This window comes from Acomys minous (genome assembly GCF_964271855.1).
Source record: "Acomys minous genome assembly, chromosome: 10".
In the NCBI taxonomy this organism is placed as follows: Eukaryota; Metazoa; Chordata; class Mammalia; order Rodentia; family Muridae; genus Acomys; species Acomys minous.
Window position 1 is genome coordinate 88808564 of NC_140491.1, and position 21560 is coordinate 88830123.

At 40.0% G+C, this 21560-nt stretch overlaps 1 protein-coding gene across 1 annotated transcript in view; it reads right to left on the reverse strand.

The window, feature by feature from the left end:
* Window positions 1-257: 257 nt before the first annotated feature.
* ARL5A (ARF like GTPase 5A) overlaps window positions 258-21560 on the reverse strand; it is a 29560-nt gene continuing 8257 nt past the window's right edge. The window contains exons 3-6 of the mRNA XM_084797552.1: window positions 21316-21463; window positions 19649-19732; window positions 7604-7755; window positions 258-4754 (exon numbers count right to left, since the gene is read on the reverse strand). Of these exons, the coding sequence (XP_084653678.1) occupies window positions 4706-4754; window positions 7604-7755; window positions 19649-19732; window positions 21316-21463 (433 nt within the window). The 3' untranslated portion in view covers window positions 258-4705. The remainder of the gene's footprint in view (window positions 4755-7603; window positions 7756-19648; window positions 19733-21315; window positions 21464-21560) is intronic.

Genomic DNA, 21560 nt, shown 5'->3' on the forward strand with positions numbered 1-21560 from the left:
TAGTTTCATTTAAACCAAACATAAATTGCGACTTAGAAACCCTGAGGCTTATGTCACCAATAAGACAGTAAGAATACACAGTACCAGGCAGGAGCGGTGGCACACACCTTTAGTTCCCACATCCAGGACGCAGATGCAGGCAGATCCTTCTGAGTAGGAGACCAGCCTGGTCTATAGAGCTACTACACAGTGAGGCTCTGTCCTGGGAGGGGGGCGGGGGGGAAACAAACAAAGAAAACAAACCCAAGAACATATGATACCATAGAAAACACATATCATTTATTACATGGACTTAGAAATCAACACAAATCAATGTCAGGCACTTCTTAAGTACACTATGAGAAAGAAATGTCCACCGAAGATCTGCACACTGAGTAGGCAACACCAGAGACTCACTCTTCCATTTTAGGAACGGTACAGAGTTAGAGAGTTAAAAAGATGAACCATTGCATAATCAGCCCAATTGTATCCTGTTACATTTCTTCCCAACTAAAAACCATTTTAGGGTTAGGTACAAGCACTCACTTTTTAAGCATCCAGAGCGCTAAATTCTGCTCTTTCCCTTATTCCACTATCATGGTCTTAAACAATCACATCTGCTTTGAGGAACATGGCACAGACTTTTAAAAGTAGCATCCTGTATCTTTGTTTTCTATTACATCAGATTCAACAGAAACACATGATGGTTGATTACTGGCTTTTTCTTCCTTCCTTTCCTTTGGGACAGTCTTTTGTGATTTAGTTTTGGTGGCTGATACATTTAGGCCAGGTTGACCTTATATTCTCAGTAACTATGTCAGCTTTCTGAGTGCCAGGATTGCAGACTTAATACCACGACCTATGGCTTATTTTGCTGTCTTTTAAAGCCTGTCTTAGAAGGTTTATTTTGTAATTCTAGGTCTCAAATTATAAATTTCTTTAGACATTTAATGTCGATCTTTGCTATTTAAGTAAACATGAGGAAAAGTGGAATGTGGAAAATGATTTTAGGATGTTTTCAGGTTCAACATTATGATACAGTTTTGTTCTGTATCTTTCTCCATCTTGGCATTTCCAAACATCACCATTCTTAGTTACTTGAGGATAATGTGACTGTAAATGAATAGCCTTTGGTCCTAACTCATAGCTCAAGGCCCTGACATAGTCTAGGTATTTTTCTTACATTTCTGAATCTAGCTGTCAGCATAAGTTAATGTTAAGTAGAAATTAAGGTGCTAAGTATAGTATAACATACAATTAATTCTTCAACTGGTATCTGTAGACCATAATCTGAATCTGGTCTCCTGATAAGACTCAGTGTCTCTGCTGATGTAAAGGTCCAGAGCAGTGAGTCAAGTCGCTGGTGGGTGGACAGACAGAAAGGTTACTCAAAACCTAGTGCTATGTGGAATAAGGGCAAAGTTTAGAATCCCTTCAGCTGAAAAAGACCAACCTTCATTGGCGGTGAGCAAACATCCAGGGCAGCAAGGGCTGGCTGAGCTACCAAGTTGCTCCTGAACAAGAAATCCCATGATGTCTTAGCAGAATGGAAACAGTCAAATGTGTTATGTAAGGAAACCCTGTCTTTCCTTCACCTGGAAGATGGAAATGATCCCAGGATACCAAGAGCAATTAGAAGACCCCAAAGTTCACATATGATTTAGGATGTCTGCTATCCCCTATGAAGCATAGAACAAACTAGATCATTCTCAAAAATGCCTGCAAAGAAAACTAGACAGTGGTCTACAGTTTTTCTATTTACACTAATATAAACAGATTTTGAGGTTGTCTGTACTGTATGTGATTGCTGTAGTTACAGCAAGAAATAGAAAGTGCCTGTAAGAGGAACACTACCATCCCTCCTCTAGGCATCTTAATACTATACACTCAGACAAAGGAAAAGAACACCTTAGGGACCGCTTGCCTGTCCTCAAGCTCTGGCACTTACCTGTGACTTTCGTGACTACCTCCGAGGCACTTCTTCAAGGCCAGGGAACAAACTCTTCTTCCTGCTAGCTCATGCCATGCCATGCTTATGCAAGGTTAGGGTTACCACCTGCACTACCCATGGCAGCCAGCAGTGCTAAAGCACGTTCTATTCTTAAGGCAAAGTGTCACAAGAAAATGGATACTCACTCCCCATGCCCAGCCCACTTGGCTTCTCTGTGTTCTCTGTCTACTGTGATGGCCAAGGTGTGCTAGAATTATAAGGGAAATGGAATTTTTAAAATAAAACTCTCATAGTATAATGGGGAACATATGCATTATAAATGTCATTATGGCAAAACCAAATATATTCAACTGATTTATCCTAGGGTTACTTTTACCAAGATATCAAGAGAAGTTAAACAACTTTCAAAAATTAGTATCAAAACAGGACACGTCAATCTATCTACATGTACAGAGGTATAAATCTTTGTTCTTCTCAAAGCTGAGCACAGTGAGGTTGAGATGTTGGTTTATACCCAGAAGTCACACATTAACATCTGAAAACACAGGACTTGCTGAGTTCTGCCCCACAACATGTAAACTGCCAGCATGACGTCAGAAGGTGCTCCACCTCATTTGAACTGAATACTGTTATGACAGTTTTGATATTTTCATATATTAAATCTCTTTTTATGCAGTCATAATTTTTTATGTACAAGTGCACAGGCATATTATTTTTTGATGCTTAGCCTAAAAGGGTTAAAAAAAACAAACAAACCAAAAAACCTTCTATTTTGTCAGTGTGGTAAAGTTTCATGCTTTCTTATGTCATGTCAGTACCTGACTATACAAGCCAACCTTAACAATGGAGTAATGCTTTAAACATCCAACTAAGAATAATTTCAGCCAGTATCTTGGGAACACCAGAATGTGCTGCACTGATGTAACAGTGATCCGAGCACTACGCACATAACTATACATATTAAAAAATAAAAAGCTAAAAAACTAGAGATGGGGTGGGGGCCCTACTTTAAAGACTGTGTCTGACAAAACTCCAAAGTAGATTTGAGTCTTTAAGGGAATTCTTTAATATATAAAAGACAGTTTCTCTGCATAACTTGAAAAAGTAGGAGAACTTATGAACAGGACTTAGCACTGCAAAGCCTAGTGACTGAGGGGCGGTTTTCTTAGAGCAGGTGGGCAAACATTCACTGCTGAGAGTGCACTGGGAGCCGAACAGCACAATCCCAAACACAAAGGATTCCATGGAAACACCCACTGCACCTGATAGGCTTAGACATAAGTGTCTTACATTTTACTGAAAGATTTTTCAAAGTTTCATCAATGCTTATAATGTGAACTTCTATTTCTTACCAAAATCTTTAGGAAATGTTAAAGCCTGACATCAAAACTAGTTAAATCTTTTCTTGAATATCCTAGATTTTGACAGTCTTAATTAACCTTCAAATTTTCAGGGGGGGGGGGGAATACAGAGTCATCCAGAATATGTTAAACCACAGGATAATTTTGTTTATAGTTTGGATAGAAATACCTCAACTTTTAGGTAAATTTTTTAAAATTAACAAATGCAAGGTGTTTTGGGGCAAAATTACTTCTAGTACAAATAATTTAACACGTCAAATTTTCAATCAAATTCTTGAAAGCATTCAGAATATTTGAGTTTCTTAACTATTAATCAAGGCATTTTATGCAGTGGAAGAAGATGTAAGAAAACCTAGAGACAAAAATCTGCAAATTGAGAAATGATCAATGTTCGTTGAAAACTATGCCTTATGTTTACTCTTAAATTCATTTTAACTGTTTGTCATATAATTTAATACCTAAAAAGGCTGCAGCTAAATTACTACCATTTATAGAATGTTACCTTTTTGGATAGATATATTTCACACCATGATTTTCAATTAAAAATTAACTGACAGGCTTAGTCCCATTTTATGAGTGACAGATTAGTAGCTGAGCTGGCATAAGGACTAACAGAAGGGAGAGCCTGACAATGCTAACCGCGTGGTTCTGCCTGGCCTCATCAGGCAGGGCTCTAGCAGACACTCTACTCACCTGTGTTACAGTTTTCCATCTGTGTTACTCAGCAACAAAAACAGGTATACAATGTCAAGCTTTTTCCTGTTTCTTTTTTAGGAGCAGCTCAATGACTCTGGGTCAGTGCTGGCTTGTTAGGACAACGCAGAGAACAGAGGGAAAAACTAAACAATGAGACTCAACACCAATGTTGGTGCACAACGTCATCAGGAGAATAACTAAGGCTCCTATTAATCTGTGATATTTGCTTTTCTTTAGAACACAAATCAAAGCCATTAACCTGAACTTGAGGTATATACATAATACATATTCAACTGTAAGCAAAATACTTTCCATAATATTACATTTTTAAAAACTGCAAACAGTATCTGTGCTGATTTGTATTTGATTCAATGTAATAAGAAGGGAACACTCAACTTGGGGTGGGGAGGGCGAGTCACGCTGACAATAAAGCTCTGAAGTTCAAATGTCTTCCTCTCCCTCTGTGCTCGCAACAGCTATCCCATGTCCTGAGAGGAATCATCATGAGAAAATGTCCGTCACAGCTTTGGAAGGAATGAGAAAGCAAACTGGGTGGTGACATTTCATCTTTGTTTTCAAATAAGTGGTCTTAATTTTTCTTCTTATAGAAAATTCTTAAATCAGTTTATTATAAATATATCTAAACCATTTTTTGCAGCTTTCAGGTAAAGTCCAGCACTTTGTTCATACAGAGTCCATGAGAAGAGGTCAGTAGAGATCATCTGATCTTCAGCCGTGACATCATCCATTCAAGTCCTTGGCATAACCTATGAGGACAACAAAAATCATGTGATTCAATTATGAACTAGAAAGCTAGAGGCTACACACTAGTAGAGAGTAGTTTTCATTAATTGGAAGAACAAAACCTGAGAGCAGCAGCAATCGATGACACTCTCACTAGGCCACAAAGACACACTATCACCAGGCCACAAAGACACACCATCACCAGCCACAAAGACACACCATCACCAGCCACAAAGACACACCATCACTAGGCCACAAAGACACACCATCACTAGGCCACAAAGACACACCATCACCAGCCACAAAGACACACCATCACCAGCCACAAAGACACACCATCACCAGCCACAAAGACACACCATCACCAGCCACAAAGACACACCATCACCAGCCACAAAGACACACCATCACCAGCCACAAAGACACACCATCACCAGCCACAAAGACACACCATCACCAGCCACAAAGACACACCATCACCAAGCCACAAAGACACACCATCACTAGGCCACAAAGACACACCATCACCAGCCACAAAGACACACCATCACCAGCCACAAAGACACACCATCACCAGCCACAAAGACACACCATCACCAGCCACAAAGACACACCATCACCAGCCACAAAGACACACCATCACCAGCCACAAAGACACACCATCACCAGCCACAAAGACACACCATCACTAGGCCACAAAGACACACCATCACCAAGCCACAAAGACACACCATCACTAGGCCACAAAGACACACCATCACTAGGCCACAAAGACACACCATCACTAGGCCACAAAAATAGGTGCCCACAGAAGCAAAAAGGGCATGTGACATCCCCTGGCGGACTGAGAGGCAGTATGAGGCACCTGACATGGATGCGGAACCCTAGTCCTCTGCAAGAACAGCATGCTCTTAATCACTGAACTCCTCTACAGCCTCTATTTTATTTTATTTTTTAAACTTATATTTTTGGATCAAGTATAAGTGTAGCAATATAAAACAATACACCAACAGATATCAATGAAACAAACAAATAGCTTTTGGGAGTGGCTACTTCTCTCCATAATTAAGACTCCTACTTTTAAACTGATAGAAAACAATGACTTCAAACTGTCAACTACTAATAAACTACAAACTGTACTAAGTATTTAACAGCCATTATTTTAATCTTCCTGACAGTCAGGTCATAATCCTTCTCATGCACAAAAAATCCAGGCCTAACAAGGTTAGCAAATGGCAGAAGTGGGGTCAAGGGAGGCCATGCTCCATAGTCCACTGTCTTCAACCAACGGAATCAAAATGACACCCAAGGGAAAACCAAGATTTTGGTCTATTTCACAGTGACGTCATTTGAACGCCTCATGTTCATTCACCCACCATTATGGTTTTCAAACAGGAAGAATTCTTGTCACTTTACCATTTCTTGCCCTGTTGAATATACCAAGAACCTCAGTACTGAACTCAAGACCTCTTTTTAGAATCTCAAGTTTCTTTCTACTGATTTTGAATAGATAGAGCTTTCTATCCCTTTGAAAAGTAGCAAGAAATTAATCTTCTTTTTAGCTTTTCCAACTTCCTCTGTTTCATCTTTCCTTTCGTGCTACACTCAAGAGTTTACAGCTGGGGTAAAGAGACACCTCAACAGTTAAGAACTTCCACTACTCATGCGAGGACCCGGGTTTGGTTCCCTACACACGTGATGGCTTACAACAGCCTGTAGTACAAGTTCCAGGGCTCCAATGTCCTCTTCAGACTTCTATGGGCTCCTGCATGGACATGGTGCTCATATACACACCCAGGTACACACACATAAAATAAATAAGCCACTTTAAAAAAGGTCTTTACAGATACTATCCTAAAATCTCCTCTTTAAACTACCACTGACTTCCTTCTGCCCACTTTCCCAATAATAGACTGATTTCATTCATTCACTGTTAAACTCAACAACTCAACAGTACATTTTTCATCTTCCCAGTCCTTGACCAGACACTTGACAAAGCTCACTACTACTTCCTTCTTAAATACTTGCAGCTCTGGGCACAGGATCTGGGCAAACCATACTGTCTTCTAATACCCTTGACTCCAAAAGCAAGGATGTTCCACTTTTACTCCAGTCCCCCCGGGGTGGGATGGGGACTCAACCCATGGTCTGGAGCTTATAGATAAGCACTGTACCACAAGCTTCACCCTCAGCCTCGAGCAAGTTTGTTTTGTTTTTATAGCATAATTTCCATCTGACAACATTGCTGGCTCTGGTGGAGATATCTGCTAGTTGTACATATAAATCCTCTTCTAGTTCTGCCTTGCTAAGCATAAGACGTGCAGTAGCCTGTAAAGCTGCTGTGAGGAGGAGGACTGTGACTGCATGGACGTGCTCTGCACACTTTAGTTCCTGGGTCCCAGGTGCATTATCAAACGTGTTTTCTGGGGACTGGAGAGACGACTCAGCAGCGAGAACACTGGCTGCTCCTGCAGGGAACCCAGGTTCAATCCCCAGCACCCCAAAGACGGATTACAACTGTCTATAACTCCAGTCCTAAGAGATCCAATACCATCTTCTGGCCTCCATGGGCACAGCATGCAAATGGTGCAGACATTTACTTGGGCAACACACCGACACACATAATATTTTTAAAAAGTTAAAAAAAATATATTTTCTGACTTTTCCAGCTCTCAGTGACACTCTCACTTCTCTAAGCTGCTATAGCAACTGTAGAACCTACACGCTTACATGTTAGTTCATGTATGTATATCTGTATTGATATCTTATTACATATTCATCCAAAGTCTCTGATTGAGTCATGACTGTCTAACACGTATATCAATCTGACGACATAAGGTTTTTGAGCCAAATGTATGGGACGGCATCTTACCCCTCGCCAGTAAGAGCGCAGCACGCTTGGATATGCCATTGGTGGTCTTTAATAGACGTTAGCTTCAAAAACTGGGAGATTTCCGCTACTGTCATGCATTCTTTAACATCTTGTTTATTAGCAAAAATCAGCAGCCCAGCTTTCCTTAGGTCCTGTAAAAGCAAATACAACTTTAAAGGTTAGTACATTTCCCCATATATTTTAAACTTAGCTAATTATTTTTCATAATTTTAGTAAACTAGACTATTTTTTTCATTAATTTCTTTTTTATTCTCACAGGCACCCCCACCAGCACAGAATTCAAACAGTTTATACAGTTCTACCTCACATCTCATAGACTGACAGAAATAAACAATGACTATATTTTAAACAAATCCTTGCATGGATTTACATACTTCTCAGTTGTGTGTAGGGGGGTGTAGTTTATGCAATGTATATGCAGATATGTGTGGAGACAAAGGGTCAGTGTTGAATGCCTTACTTTTAGAAACAGGCTCTCTCACTGAACATGGAGCCCACTGATTTGTATAGACTGGGAGTTCTACCTCCGCCCACCACTGGAGTTACAGCCATATGCTGCTGTGTGTGCTGGGGATCAGACTCAGATTCACATGCTTGAGCAGCAAACACTTTACCAACTGAGCTGTCTGGAAGAAACTCAGCACTGGCACTCAGAGGAAGGACAGCAGGTTACCAAGAAGAGACTTGATACCCTATGAGCATATAAGGGGGAGGTAATCCCCCTCAGGAACAGTCATAGGGGAGGGGAATAAGGGGAAAATGGGAGGGAGGGAAGAATGGGAGGATACAAGGAATGGGATAACCATTGAGATGTAACAAGAACAAATTAATAAAATAATATATATCTTGGAAAAAAAAAAGAAAGAAAGAAAGTCAGCACTGACTGTTTAGTCTTAAATGATATGCTTTATGGCCCAAGTACTTATACTTAATATATTTTCAGGCATAAGAAATATCTACTCTACCAATTAAAAGACAACAAACACCCACAACTTTAATGGCTACTAATAATCATCCTTTACTATTACTGTACAAAAACCACACTTTCTGCTCTATTAAAATTAGCTACTATGCTGTAGTACATGTAAATTGTCCGTGTGTTTTGAGGTCTTGCTATGCAGCCAAGGCTGATCTTGAACTCATTATCTTCCTCCTTTGAACTCTGGAGTGCTAGAATTTCAAGTGTGTGCCATCACTCACAGCTTAAATATACCCCAGTGGCATGCTCTCTGCTCACCGTGCATTTTGGGACAGTCTTATCTCAACAACATCCCAACTGTTTTTCTGTATGTATCATCCATCCCTTTCCTTCTAATCTCCTAAGCAAATCTGAATTCCACAAGAGAACTGAACTCCTCAGAAAATGACCACACTGCAACAATGTATGAAGTTGGTAGCACCCAGGCACACAAGAAATAAATTAATCCACTACATCCCACATAGGGCTAAAATCTCACTTTGGAAACACTGCATCTGTGTTTGTGTGTACTCATGAGTAAAGCTGTCTATTCCTTCAATTTTTCAAATACCAGGCAAAGGAACCACAAAGAGTGCAACCGAATTAGTGAATTAAACTTCTATAATTCTGTCTCCACCCAAAGAGACACTGGAAAAACCAAACTAAGCTTTTCTATTTCTGAGTCTACACAACTATGTTGAATGCCATCTTCTCCCAGATCTGGTTTTTTGTTTGTTTTTAATTTTTTGTTTGTTTGTTTGTTTTTGTTTTTTTGGGGTTTATTCTTCAAGACAAGTTCTCACTATTTAGCCTTGGCTGGCCTGGAACTTGCTACATAGATGGAGCTGGCTTCAGACTTAAGAGATTCACCCGCCTCTCCTTTCCTGTGCTGGGATAAAAGGCTTATACCCATTTAAAAAGGGCATTTCAGCATTAAGGATGTCAATGTGCTTAAAGATACCATCTTCAGTGGACACAAACTGATAGCCCTCCACATCTTGTTCCCTTTGGGAGCTTGCTTCTTTCTGGTGTAAGAACATGAGTTTCCCTTTTGGTTAAGGGTTTTGGGGAGTGTTTTATGCACAATCAAGAATGGCTGAGTTACAGTGCCCTCTGCAGGATGGTGTGGTCTGACTGTGTTAGAATAGACAAATACACAGGTAGATGGTTAACACTTCTAAGACTTCATATTTAATTAGTTTCAAATATAGTCTGGTCCAAAAAACAAAACAAACAAACAAACAAACAAAACTTTAAAAGTAAAATGAAAACTGAAGAACTAGATCATGAATTAAACATACACAGCAATTATTAAAGATATACATATATATTTTTAGTTTGTCCTATATGAAAATGTACTCTTATTGAAAGGTGGTATGTGGCTGAGTTAGTAAGTAGACAGATTTCCCATGGGATTGAATTTCTACCTTATAATTTAGAGTTTTTTATATCTCCTGCTAGTATATTTGAATTCTTTTGTATAGGCCAGGATTGCTAATGATGGCATGCTCAAAATATAAAAGTCTGATATAAATATTTGGCTCATGTTACGAAGCATATTCTATACCATTTATAAGTAATTTAAACTTGCCATTCTTGCTGGGCGTGGTGGTGCACACCTGTAATCCCACCACTTTGGGAGGCAGAGGCAGGTGGATCTCTGTGAGTTTGAGGCCAGCCTGGTCTACAAAGCAAGTCTAGGACAGCCAAGGCTACACAGAAAAACTCTGTCTCAAAAAAACCAAAACAAAATGAAAAAGCTAGAGCAAAAACCTCCAATAAACTTGTCTTTCTTAGTAATAGAATTTAGAGAAGTCCTAAAGTGGAATTATTAAAAATTCCTGTTATTACTGGTCTTATCCTAGAGAGATGGCTCTGCAGTAAACCTGCGGCGTTGGCAGCATGAGGATCAGGGTTCAGAGCCCCAGAACTCAGTAAAAGCAGTAGACATGATGGCCTGCCTAGAACCTACTGTGTGCAGAAGGTGGAGACAGGGACTCCCCAGAGAAAGCTGCAAAGCCAGGCATGCTGAACAGAGAGCGCCAACTTCTGATAGTGACTGCCTCTATATAAGGTGGAGACGGTTCTAAGAAGATACGGACCACCAAAGCCAGGCCTCCACAGCACGTGAACACACACACACTTACAAAGCCAGGCCTCCACAGCACGTGAACACACACACACTTACAAAGCCAGGCCTCCACAGCACATGAACACACACACACTTACAAAGCCAGGCCTCCACAGCACATGAACACACACACACTTACAAAGCTAGGCCTCCACAGCACATGAACACACACACACTTACAAAGCCAGGCCTCCACAGCACATGAACACACACACACTTACAAAGCCAGGCCTCCACAGCACGAGAACACACACACACTTACAAAGTCAGGCCTCCACAGCATGTGAACACACACACACTTACACGCCACACAACAATAAAATCAACAGAATGGGTCTCGAAACTAAAACTGTAATTTCTTTTCTAGATTTCAAAATCTGCACTGTCTTTGGAGTTCTCAAGGAGAGAGAATCTCATCTGTCTCAGACTGGCATCAATGGAATTCTTGATTATTCAAAACAATAAAAACTAACAACCATAAAACTGGTATTTTACCTTTTTAAATATCTAGAAGGATAGACAGAGAATCTGCTTTTTATTAGATAACCTCAAGACCAAACAAAATATATGACAGTAACAGAAAGCATACTGGACTAAAGGCTATTTATTAAACTATCAAAATTTAGGGTAAACAATGGTAACCCTTTATTCACAAGCTAATTTGAATGTTCTCTGCTGTGATCTCCAGGGCGTAAACTATCAGGCCTGGAGGTGCAGGCCCGTCATCTCACAACCACTTGGGAAGCTGAGGCATGTTGACTACATGTCTATGGCTGGCCCGGGTAGCTGCTTCATGAGACCCTGACAAAACAAACACTGGGGCCATAGCTCAGTGACAGAATGCTTGAAAGGCAGCACAGAAAAAGAAAAGTTTAGGCAAGCAATTAGCAGCAAATGTGGGCATGAACTCATCTGTCAGACGCCAACACTGTCACTTTGTTTCACAAAGCTTCATGTGTGAAGACAACTTCTAGAATTTGAGTCATTCTGAAGAAAATTTTAGATTTTGGTGTCTGAAACTATTTTTCAATTAAACATATTTAAAGTTTAATGCCTCTTATAAAATAAAGCCTTTAGAAGGTTAACGATAATTTGTAGTTTCATGTTTGGGGACGCACTGAAGAGTCATTATCAATACTTAAGACCGTGTTGCTGGCAGGCAGCGGTGGTATTCGTCTTTCATCCAGCACTTGGCAGGCCCGGGTAAGAGGGTCTCTGGGTTCGCGGCCAGCCTAGTCTGCAGAATGAGAACATGGACAGCCAGGGCTCCACAGACTAACCCTGTTAAAGGGGGAGGAGAGGAGCAGTGTGTGTGCTGCCACTCCTGACTGGGTTTTTCATGCATGTGCTCTCTCATTCTTTCACCCAGCTGTCACTCTGCAGAGCTCTGCCTGCTGACTCTGCCCCAGGCACCAGGGAGCCTGCTGGGCTTCCATCACCATCTTTAATGCTCTTCCCCACCTCCCCACTCAGTTTCCTTTCACTTCCCAGCCAGCCTTGTACTTCCTTTCCCCCCTTTTTATCTTCTCCCAGCAGTGAGTCTAAATAAGAATGTTTGTGCTTATAATAAAAGGCAGTTAAAAGTATTTGTTATATTCAAATCCTGGCCCTTTAAAAGCTAGTTAGTCACATAAAGTTCCTGGGCCTCTGTGTAACAGACAAAGGGAAGGAGGGAAGCAGGCAGGCTAGGGTCCCAGGCAGAAAGGCCCAAAAGCTCTACTTCAAACACTGAGCCTGCTATAAACTGGCCAATTAGTGAGCAATCAAACAGGGAGATGTCCTGGTAAAAGTATTATGTGTGTACACACACACACACACACACACACACACACACACACGAGACACTGTATATGTGTTTTTCCTTTTAAAGTCTCTATAAAACTTTACTCTGAAATAAAGTGAAGAATGCTTTCATTTCTTTTATAAAATACAGTTGAAAAGAAAAAAAAAATCATTTTCTGCCTCTTTTATGGCTTATTTCTTATCTCCCAAACTAGAACTTGGTAAGTGAATGAACAATAAATGGCAGGATATATTTTTTTTAAACCCCAAAGGTTTGACATGGATGGCAGAATTTGAGCCCCAACCTTGAAAGAACGCATACTGTAGCAGGATCACAGTCTCAGGGTATTTATCACTGTGAAAAAACACCATGACCATAGCAGCTCTGATAAAGGAAAGCATTTAATGGGGGCTGGCTTACAGTTCAGAGGTTTAGTCCATTATCATCATGGGAGACAGTGGAGAATTAGCTTAAGAATTCTACATTCAGAACCTCAGCCGGCAGGAAGAGAGAGTGATACTGGGCTGGGCTTGAATATTTGAAGCAAAGTTCACCCCCAGTGACACACTTTCTCCAGCAAGGCCATACCACCTAAAGGTGCCACACCCTATAAGTTGGGGGGCGGGGGCTCATTCAAATCACATCACTAAAGGAAAACCATGTATTCTTAATTTACAAAACCCACTTTTTATTAGGTTTCTTAAACTTTTGACAGTCTACCTGAAACAACAAAATCTTTAAAGCAATAAAATCTGTAAAGCAAAACCCAAAAGAAATCATCAAATCAAGAGTAACATACAAATTCATTAGGCTTTATTAAATTCCACTGAAATAAAAAATATTCTCTACACAGGTGTTATATAGCAATTTCCTTCCAAGTGGAACATTGTATCCTGGAAGGAGACATTTTAAAGCTCAGGAAGTAAACAACTCACAAGACTCAGGAAGCTCCAGAAACTTACAAGACAAACGAGACTTCTTCCCCTAGGATATAAAGAACTACTGCAGCAAAGAAATTCTCTGGGTCATCAGAGCTGTTTATTAAGTTACAAACAGCTTTGCAGCAATGCTGCTTTCATAAGGAAGTCAACCTGCATAGCATGGGCTTTTGAGTAAACTGCTTTTGTGTTAGCCATGTTCCTCTAAGTAACCCCTTACCCATATTCCTGTAAGTCAATAAACTCACTGTGTGAACGTTGGTTGTTTTTAAAATTACATGTATTATCAGTATTATCTGTATTACTTGTAGGTCTGGCTAGCAATCAATTAAGAAATAGACACTTGTTATAGATGGCTCAGTGGTTAAAAGCACTAGCTGCTTTCCCAGAGGTCCTGAATTCAGTTCCCAGCAACCACATGGTGGCTCCCAACCATCTGTAATGGTATTCATGAAGACACAGCACTCATGTATATTAAATAAATAAATAAATAAATAAATAAATAAATAAATAAATAAATAAATAAAATAGCCTTAGTTAACCTGGGACAGGGTAGATATCAATCCACCAAACTACCTCCCATAGTGGGGACCCTTGTCTCAATCCCATGTCATCTGTTTCTAATAACTTCTATCAAGTTACTTTTTATCCATAATCCCAAACACTTGTCAATGTTCTTCATCTGGGCTGGATTCTGCATCCACGCTGGCCATGTGCTTCTCCTCCAGCTAACCCATGGCAGCCTTCCTCTCTTCCCTTCAGGTCTCTCCCTTTTCTCCTCCTGGCTGTCCTTTCTCCTTTCCACAAGTTCTTCCTCTCCTAGCCCCACCTATCTTCTCTGCCCTGCCCAGGTGGGATGGCTTTTTATTAAGCAAAAGGTAGGTCACAGACAGAAAGTAGTAATTAGCATCAAAATGCATCAGATCATCCCCCAACAGTTGCTACAATAGTTTTGGTGCTGAACCCTATGGTGGAACATGAACTTTGTGAGGTTAGAGGGGCTTCAGTGACTCTAAGTGAAGGGGACTGGCATGTAGACCACATTGGAAAAATGATGGAATGACAGAAGGTCAAGGTGGTCTGGCTAGGATACTCCAAGGCAAATGTGATATGACTTCTGTCAAGCTGGAGTACCCAGCAAACCAAAAGAAAGCTAAATGCTGCACTATTAGGCTTCTAAAAGACTTTAAAAGCTGGAGCAGCAGTTTATGGAAGACTTAAGTGATAAAACAGCCAAGTGATAAGCCTGCCTTGGGGTGGGCAATTACAGCTCCAGGGCATACATATAAAAGCACACGGGAAATGGAGACTGTCCAGCATGGAATCTTTTCAGCAGCCAAATTTGGCTGATATAAAAGCAACGGCACAACAATGGCCTAGAGTGCGTCAGAAGCAAGGAGCTGACTCTAGTGCTAGACATAGCAGGCAAGTATGGCTTTGCTCTCCACTTGGGCCTGAGCCAAGCCGAGCACTGCAACCCAGTCCTGTTAAGATTGCTGGTGTTTGATGTCTTATTGCTCTGGCTAGAACTTCAAGAAATATATTGAAGAGATACGGGCAAAGTGGGCAGCCTTGTCTGGTCCCCGATTTTAGAGGGATTTCTTTGAGTATCTCTCTGCTTAATTTAATGTTGGCTATTGGTTTGCTATATATAGCCTTTATTATGTTTAGGTAAGTGCCTTGTATTCCCGATCTCTCCAGAACTTTAAACATGAATGGGTGTTGGATTTTGTCAAATGCTTTTTCTGCATCTAAGAGATGATCATGTGATTTTTCTCTTTCAGTTTGTTTATATGGTGGATTACACTGATGGATTTCCATATGTTAAACCATCCCTGCATGCCTGGAATGAAGCCTACCTGGTCATGGTGAATGTATTGACATGCTGTTGTATTCGTTTTGCGAGTATTTTATTGAGTATTTTTGCATCAATGTTCATAAGAGAAATTGGTCTGAAATTCTCTTTTTTTGTTGGGTCTTTGTGGGGATCCAAATGGGAAAGGAAGAAGTCTAATTATCCCTATTTGCAGATGATATGATAACGTATATAAGTGACCCCCAAAATTCTACCAGAGAACTCCTACAGCTGATAAACACCTTCAGCAAATTGGCAGGATACAAAATTAACTCAAAAAAGTCAGTAGCTTTCCTATATACAAATGACAAACAGGCAGAGGAAGAAATTAGGAAAACTACTCCCTTCACGATAGCCACAAGCAATATAAAATATCTAAGGAGTAACTCTAACCAAGCAAATGAAGGACTTATGTGAAAAAAAAACTTTAAATCTCTGAAGAAAGAGATTGAAGATGACATCAGAAGATGGAGGGATCTACCTTGTTCATGGATTGGGAGAATTAACATAGTAAAAATGGCCATCTTGCCAAAAGCAATTTACAGATTCAACACAACCCCTATCAAAATACCTAAAAAATATTTTGAAGATATTGAAAGATCAATTCTCAAATTCATATGGAGAAATAAATAGCCCAGAATAGCAAAAACAATCCTATACAATAAAAGATCCATACCTGATCTTAAGCTGTACTACAGAGCAACAGTAATTAAAACAGCATGATACTGGCACAGCAATAGGCTGGTGGATCAATGGAACCAAATTGAAGACCCAGAGATGAATCCACACACATTTGCTCACTTGATTTTTGACAAAGAAGCCAAATCTATTCAATGGAAAAATGATAGCATCTTCAACAAATGGTGCTGGTCTAACTGGATGTCTACATGTAGAAAAATGCAATTAGACCCCTATTTGTCACCATGCACAAAACTCAAGTCCAATTGGATTAAAGACCTCAACTTAAAACCAGAGACATTAATTCAGTTAGAGGAAAAAGTGGGGAAGAGCCTGGAACACATAGGCACAGGAGACAACTTCCTGAACAATACACCAACAGCCCAGGCCTTAACATCGACAATTAATAAATGGGACCTCATGAGGCTGAGAAGCTTCTGTAAGGCAGGAGACACTGTCAGCAGAACAAAGCGATAGACTACACACTGGGAAAAGATCTTCACCAACCCTTCATCTGACAAAGGTCTAATATACAAAATATATAAAGAACTCAAGAAATTAAAAATCACCAAAACAAACAACCCAATTGAAAAATGGGGCTCAGAACTAAACAGAGAATTCACAACAGAGGAATATCAAATGGCTGAGAAACACTTAAAGAAATGCTCGTCCTTGTTAGTCATCAGAGAAGTGCAAACCAAAACGACACTGAGATTCCATCTTACACCCATCAGAATGGCTAAGATCAAAAACTCAAGTGACACCACATGTTGGCGAGGATGTGGAGAGAGAGGAACACTCCTTCATTGCTGGTGGGAATGCAAACTAGTACAACCACTTTGGAAAGCTATCTGGCGCTTTCTCAGAAAAATGGGAATAGGGCTTCCTCAAGACCCAGTTATTCCACTCCTTGGAATATACCCAGAAAATGCCCTACCACACAACAGGGACATATGCTCAACCATGTTCATAGCTGCTTTATTCATAATAGCCAGAACATGGAAACAGGCTAAGTGTCCTTCAGTAGAAGAATGGATAAAGAAACTGTGGTACATCTACACTATGGAAAACTACTCAGCTATTAAAAACAAGGAATTCCCAAAATTTGTGGACAAATGGATTGAACTAGAAATTATCATAATGAGTGAGTTCACCCAGAAGCAAAAAGAGACAAACGGTATATACTCACTTATATCAAGACACTAGTCCAAGGGATACGTCCCATGAAAAACTTTACTTACCAGGAAAGTGGGTCAGAGGGGAGGGCATCCTATAGAGACTTTAGGTGAGAGTAGCATGGAAGAATGGGGAAATAGAAGGATCCAGAGTGTCCTGGAAACCTACAAGAGGAACTTTATGGCAGGTGGATCTGGGTCCTGGGGTCCTCCTCAAACTAAGGCACCAACCAAGGAGAATATAGGCAGTAAACTTCGAACCCCTACCCAGACCTAGCCGACGAACATGATATTCTCTACCGTTGAGTGGAGAGTGAGATCTGACTCTTCTGGTGCCCCCTTTTCTGACCACGTCCCCTGGATGGCGAGGATTGGCGGCACTCAGAGGAAGGATAGCACATTACCAAGAAGAGACTTGATACCCTAAGAGCATATATAGGGGGAGGAGGTCTCCCTCAGTCACAGACATAGGGGAGGGGAGTAGGGGGGAAGCAGGAGGGAGGGAGGAATAGGAGGATACAAGGGAAGGGCTAACAATTGAGATGTAATATAAATAAATTAATAAAAAAAGATTGCTGGTGTTAAAAAATATGGAGCAGCCTTGAAGTAGCACAATAACACAGGGCAAGGAAGCAGAATGGTTCATGGTAAACATTTTTGGATTATGGAGGACTAAAGGGCAATGTCTCCCATATAGATATGCTATCTCAACATTTTCCTTCTGATAATAAAACTGACCAGCATGATGAGATCTTTATATGCTGTATTGCAATTGCTAATTTTTTTTTTTTTAGTATTCTTTCAGTCATCAACTTGTACTTACTATGATAGTTTTTCAGAGATCCTGCCTCTGCTTTGTAAAAAGATCTCATTACAAAGTTTTAACACTTGTTCTGTAGACGTGTAAAGGTACCCAGAAGAGTGAAGAGTGCAGTTTTAAATAAAGTGCTCTGTATGTTGTGATTTGAATGTGAAATGACCCCCATAGGCTCATATGTGTGAACACATGGTTCCCAACTAGTGATATTACTTGGGAAGGTGACAGAACTTTCAGGGGGAAAAAAGCCTTGCTCGAGGTACTAAGTTACCAAGGGTAGGCCTTGAAGCTGCTTGACTTCCCACTGATATTCTCCACTTCTTGAATGTGGGTGCCATGTGACCAGCTGGGCTCCAGCTCATGCCTACTGCTGTGTCTTCACCACCATGACTGATGAAATCAAAGTATTCTCCCTTAAGCTGCTTTTGTCAAGAGTATTTTTATTACACGAACAGGAAAAGAAACCAAGACACTGAGAGAATGGAGTAGGCACTTCTAGGAGCCTTAAGGTTGTTGAGCAAAAGTCCAAAAACCAGAGGTGGGCAACTTCTCAATGAGTTGTCAGCCAGGGAGGCCCTGAGGCCCAAAAACTATAAAGGTATGCCACTGTTCTTGGTTGCATGCCAGAACTAGCTAAGAGAGTCCATACTGCTGAAGAGAACACATGCTTTAGCTACGGAGATATCAGGTTTGTTAACTGGCTGGTTTTCATAGTGCTAGGAGGTACCTTATGCCAAAGAAAATATGTACCTACCAGTACAACAGTGGTATGACTATTATGGTTATAACCTATTGCTTTACAACTGGATTTAAGATCTAATCTATAGGACAAAACTCACTAGTGTTGTAAACCAGACAGAAGCCCATGGCAAGGCAGGTCACAAGCCCAGGAAGCAAGGTCACTGCTACTGTTTTCTTAAATGAATGTAATATGCCTGTCAAATTGCCTTTTGTAAGCTTCAATAAGTTATGGAGGGAATTTCTTTTTTTGCAATAGGGTATATAGTAAAGCGACTCAAAGCCTCTGGCTGTGTGTGGCAGTCCACACCTTAGGTACTCAGAGGCAGAGGTGTGGATCTCTGTGAGTGTGAGGCCAGCCTGGTCTGCATAGTGAGTTTCAGGACAGTCAAAGCCTGGACTTCATGCATGCCAGACAAGCGAGCACTTTACCAGTAAGCTAGATCCATGGCCCTAACTCTTTTAAACTTGAATGCTGAGACTCATAGTATTTTGAAAGACTTAGCCTAATTATAAGCTAGCCATATTTCATTTGGTAAAAGGGATAAGGTTAAAAACAAAACAAAACAAAACTAAGAGCAGCTAAGTTTAAATATTGGTCTGATGATAAAGAATACTCAAGAACTGTTGATGTGCCTGTCAAACAATAATCCTCTGTATGAATAATCTGCCCAAAATATAAAAATAAAAGCTACTTATTGAAATTCTTTTTGCCCAGTGAAACCTCTAAATTAGATTTTAAAGCTAAACATCAGTCTTTGATTGTCTACATAATCTTTCTCGTGTTTCCAGACACGCTTGAAATTTGAGAAATATCATAATCACAAAACATGAATGACAAGCAGGCATGACCAACAGATAAATACATTTTAAAACTGAAATACTCTTTATGAGAGCCTATACAGAGGTGATAGAATGCCCAACCCAACTTACTACCAAAAGTAGACTTACCTCATGGGCTAGCATTTTGTAGAGCTCCTCTCTAGTTACAGAAATTCTTTCTCTGTCTGTGCTGTCCACAACAACTATTACAAACTAAAATAATTACCAAAGAATCATTAGTGACTTATAGAATGTGGTTTCTGTAAACATATAAGGCATTTACTTAATTACATGATATTCATACCAAGACATTAAAATCTACTGTACTCTAAGAGAACCAGGGATGCGCAACATACCTACTGAAAAGCCTAAGGATCTGACTGCAAACTCAAATACATTTACTAATTTTTAGGGGAAGTAAAAGAAGAGAATATGATGCTAACACTCTAATCAAAATAGAACTTTTTCTTTTCAAAATTACTACATAAATACTAATGGACCTATATCCCTGTATTTATACCATAATATTATTTCAAACAACAAACCAAACCAAACAAAAACCACAAAAAAACCCTCAAACACTTAAGGTTCTAAGTAAGTTGCTTCCAGACAAATATTACTAATATCCGTTGAAACCTAGAGGATATATGTATGAGGACAATGTGATAAAGAATTAACAATTTGGAAGTATCAACTGGCATCTAAAAAGAAGTGCTTCCTTATGCCCAAGGCATCTGCTATCTGCAAGCACAGCTCTGCACTGAGCAAATGATGAGATGATAGTTCTTACAGAGCAGACCCAACTGCACTCCCCACCCCAAGAGCACTAAGAGCAAGAGGGAAACAGTAAATGTGTGGTTACTGTACTTATGGTGCTCATTACCTTAAATGTGTGGTTACTGTACTTACCTGTTACTAAAACACTTTTTTTTTTTAGGACTAGGAAATAATTTCTAAATAAACAATTGTGGTTTTCAGCCTTCAGTTTTTACCAACTGTAAGATTTCATTTGATAGTTTGCTGGCAGAAGACTTTGTTATTGTGATGCTCATCCTATCAGATGGCACTTTAATAAATCTTTTTCAAGGTTGACATAATTTAGTCAATAGTACCTGCAGCATTATATATGGGGCACAAGATTCACCTTTATAAGCCATACATTCTATTCCTCCAAACATACATACAATGATGAGATGCTAATGGAGTGCCGGGGCCAGGCCATGAGAGACACTTGGTAGCATCATTAATGATTTAAGTATCATCTCTACACATGTGCACAATATACACTACAAAAGCAACTAGTACAACCTTTCATTTTACAGGACTAGACAATAAATGTAAATGTCATAGGTTTGAAATTTTCTCTTGGAACGTAACACATAAATAAAACCATGATTATGTTTAAAATGCTTTATAATCAAAAGATTTCTTTAAGTGCAATTGCACTGCATGAAAGAAAATACATAGCAAAATCTGGCTAAGACTCAAACCACAGAAGAGGCCTTTTACTTGGCTAGGATTTCTCCCACTTAGCCACATATACACAGCAAGAAGGAAATGCAAGCATTAATCATGAGGTGCAAGTCATTTTAAAATAAATACAGGATCAAACAACGCGACCGACTGATCAACCACCAATTCTCCCTACAGAGACTCAATGACGCACATGCAGTCAAGGATTTGAAACAAGGAATAGAAGGCTCTACTATATCAAAATACTGTCCTGTTTTCAAAGGATTCAAATCTGAATGCTTCTCAAGGTCCCAGAATGCTCGTGCAAGCATTAAGAATGTTACCTCTGTGTTAGTATAGTAAGTGTTCCAGGAAGAGCGGAGGGATTCTTGGCCGCCAATATCCCACATCAGGAAACGAGTATTATTAACCACAATCTCTTCCACATTACTTCCTATTGTAGGGGATGTATGTACAACTTCATTCATGGAACTAGGAGGGGGAAAGTTCACAAAATTAGTGAGGAAGCCAGCTCATCTCAGGAATATTTACATCAAGGGACAAGTCAGCACAACTTCTCTACTTCACA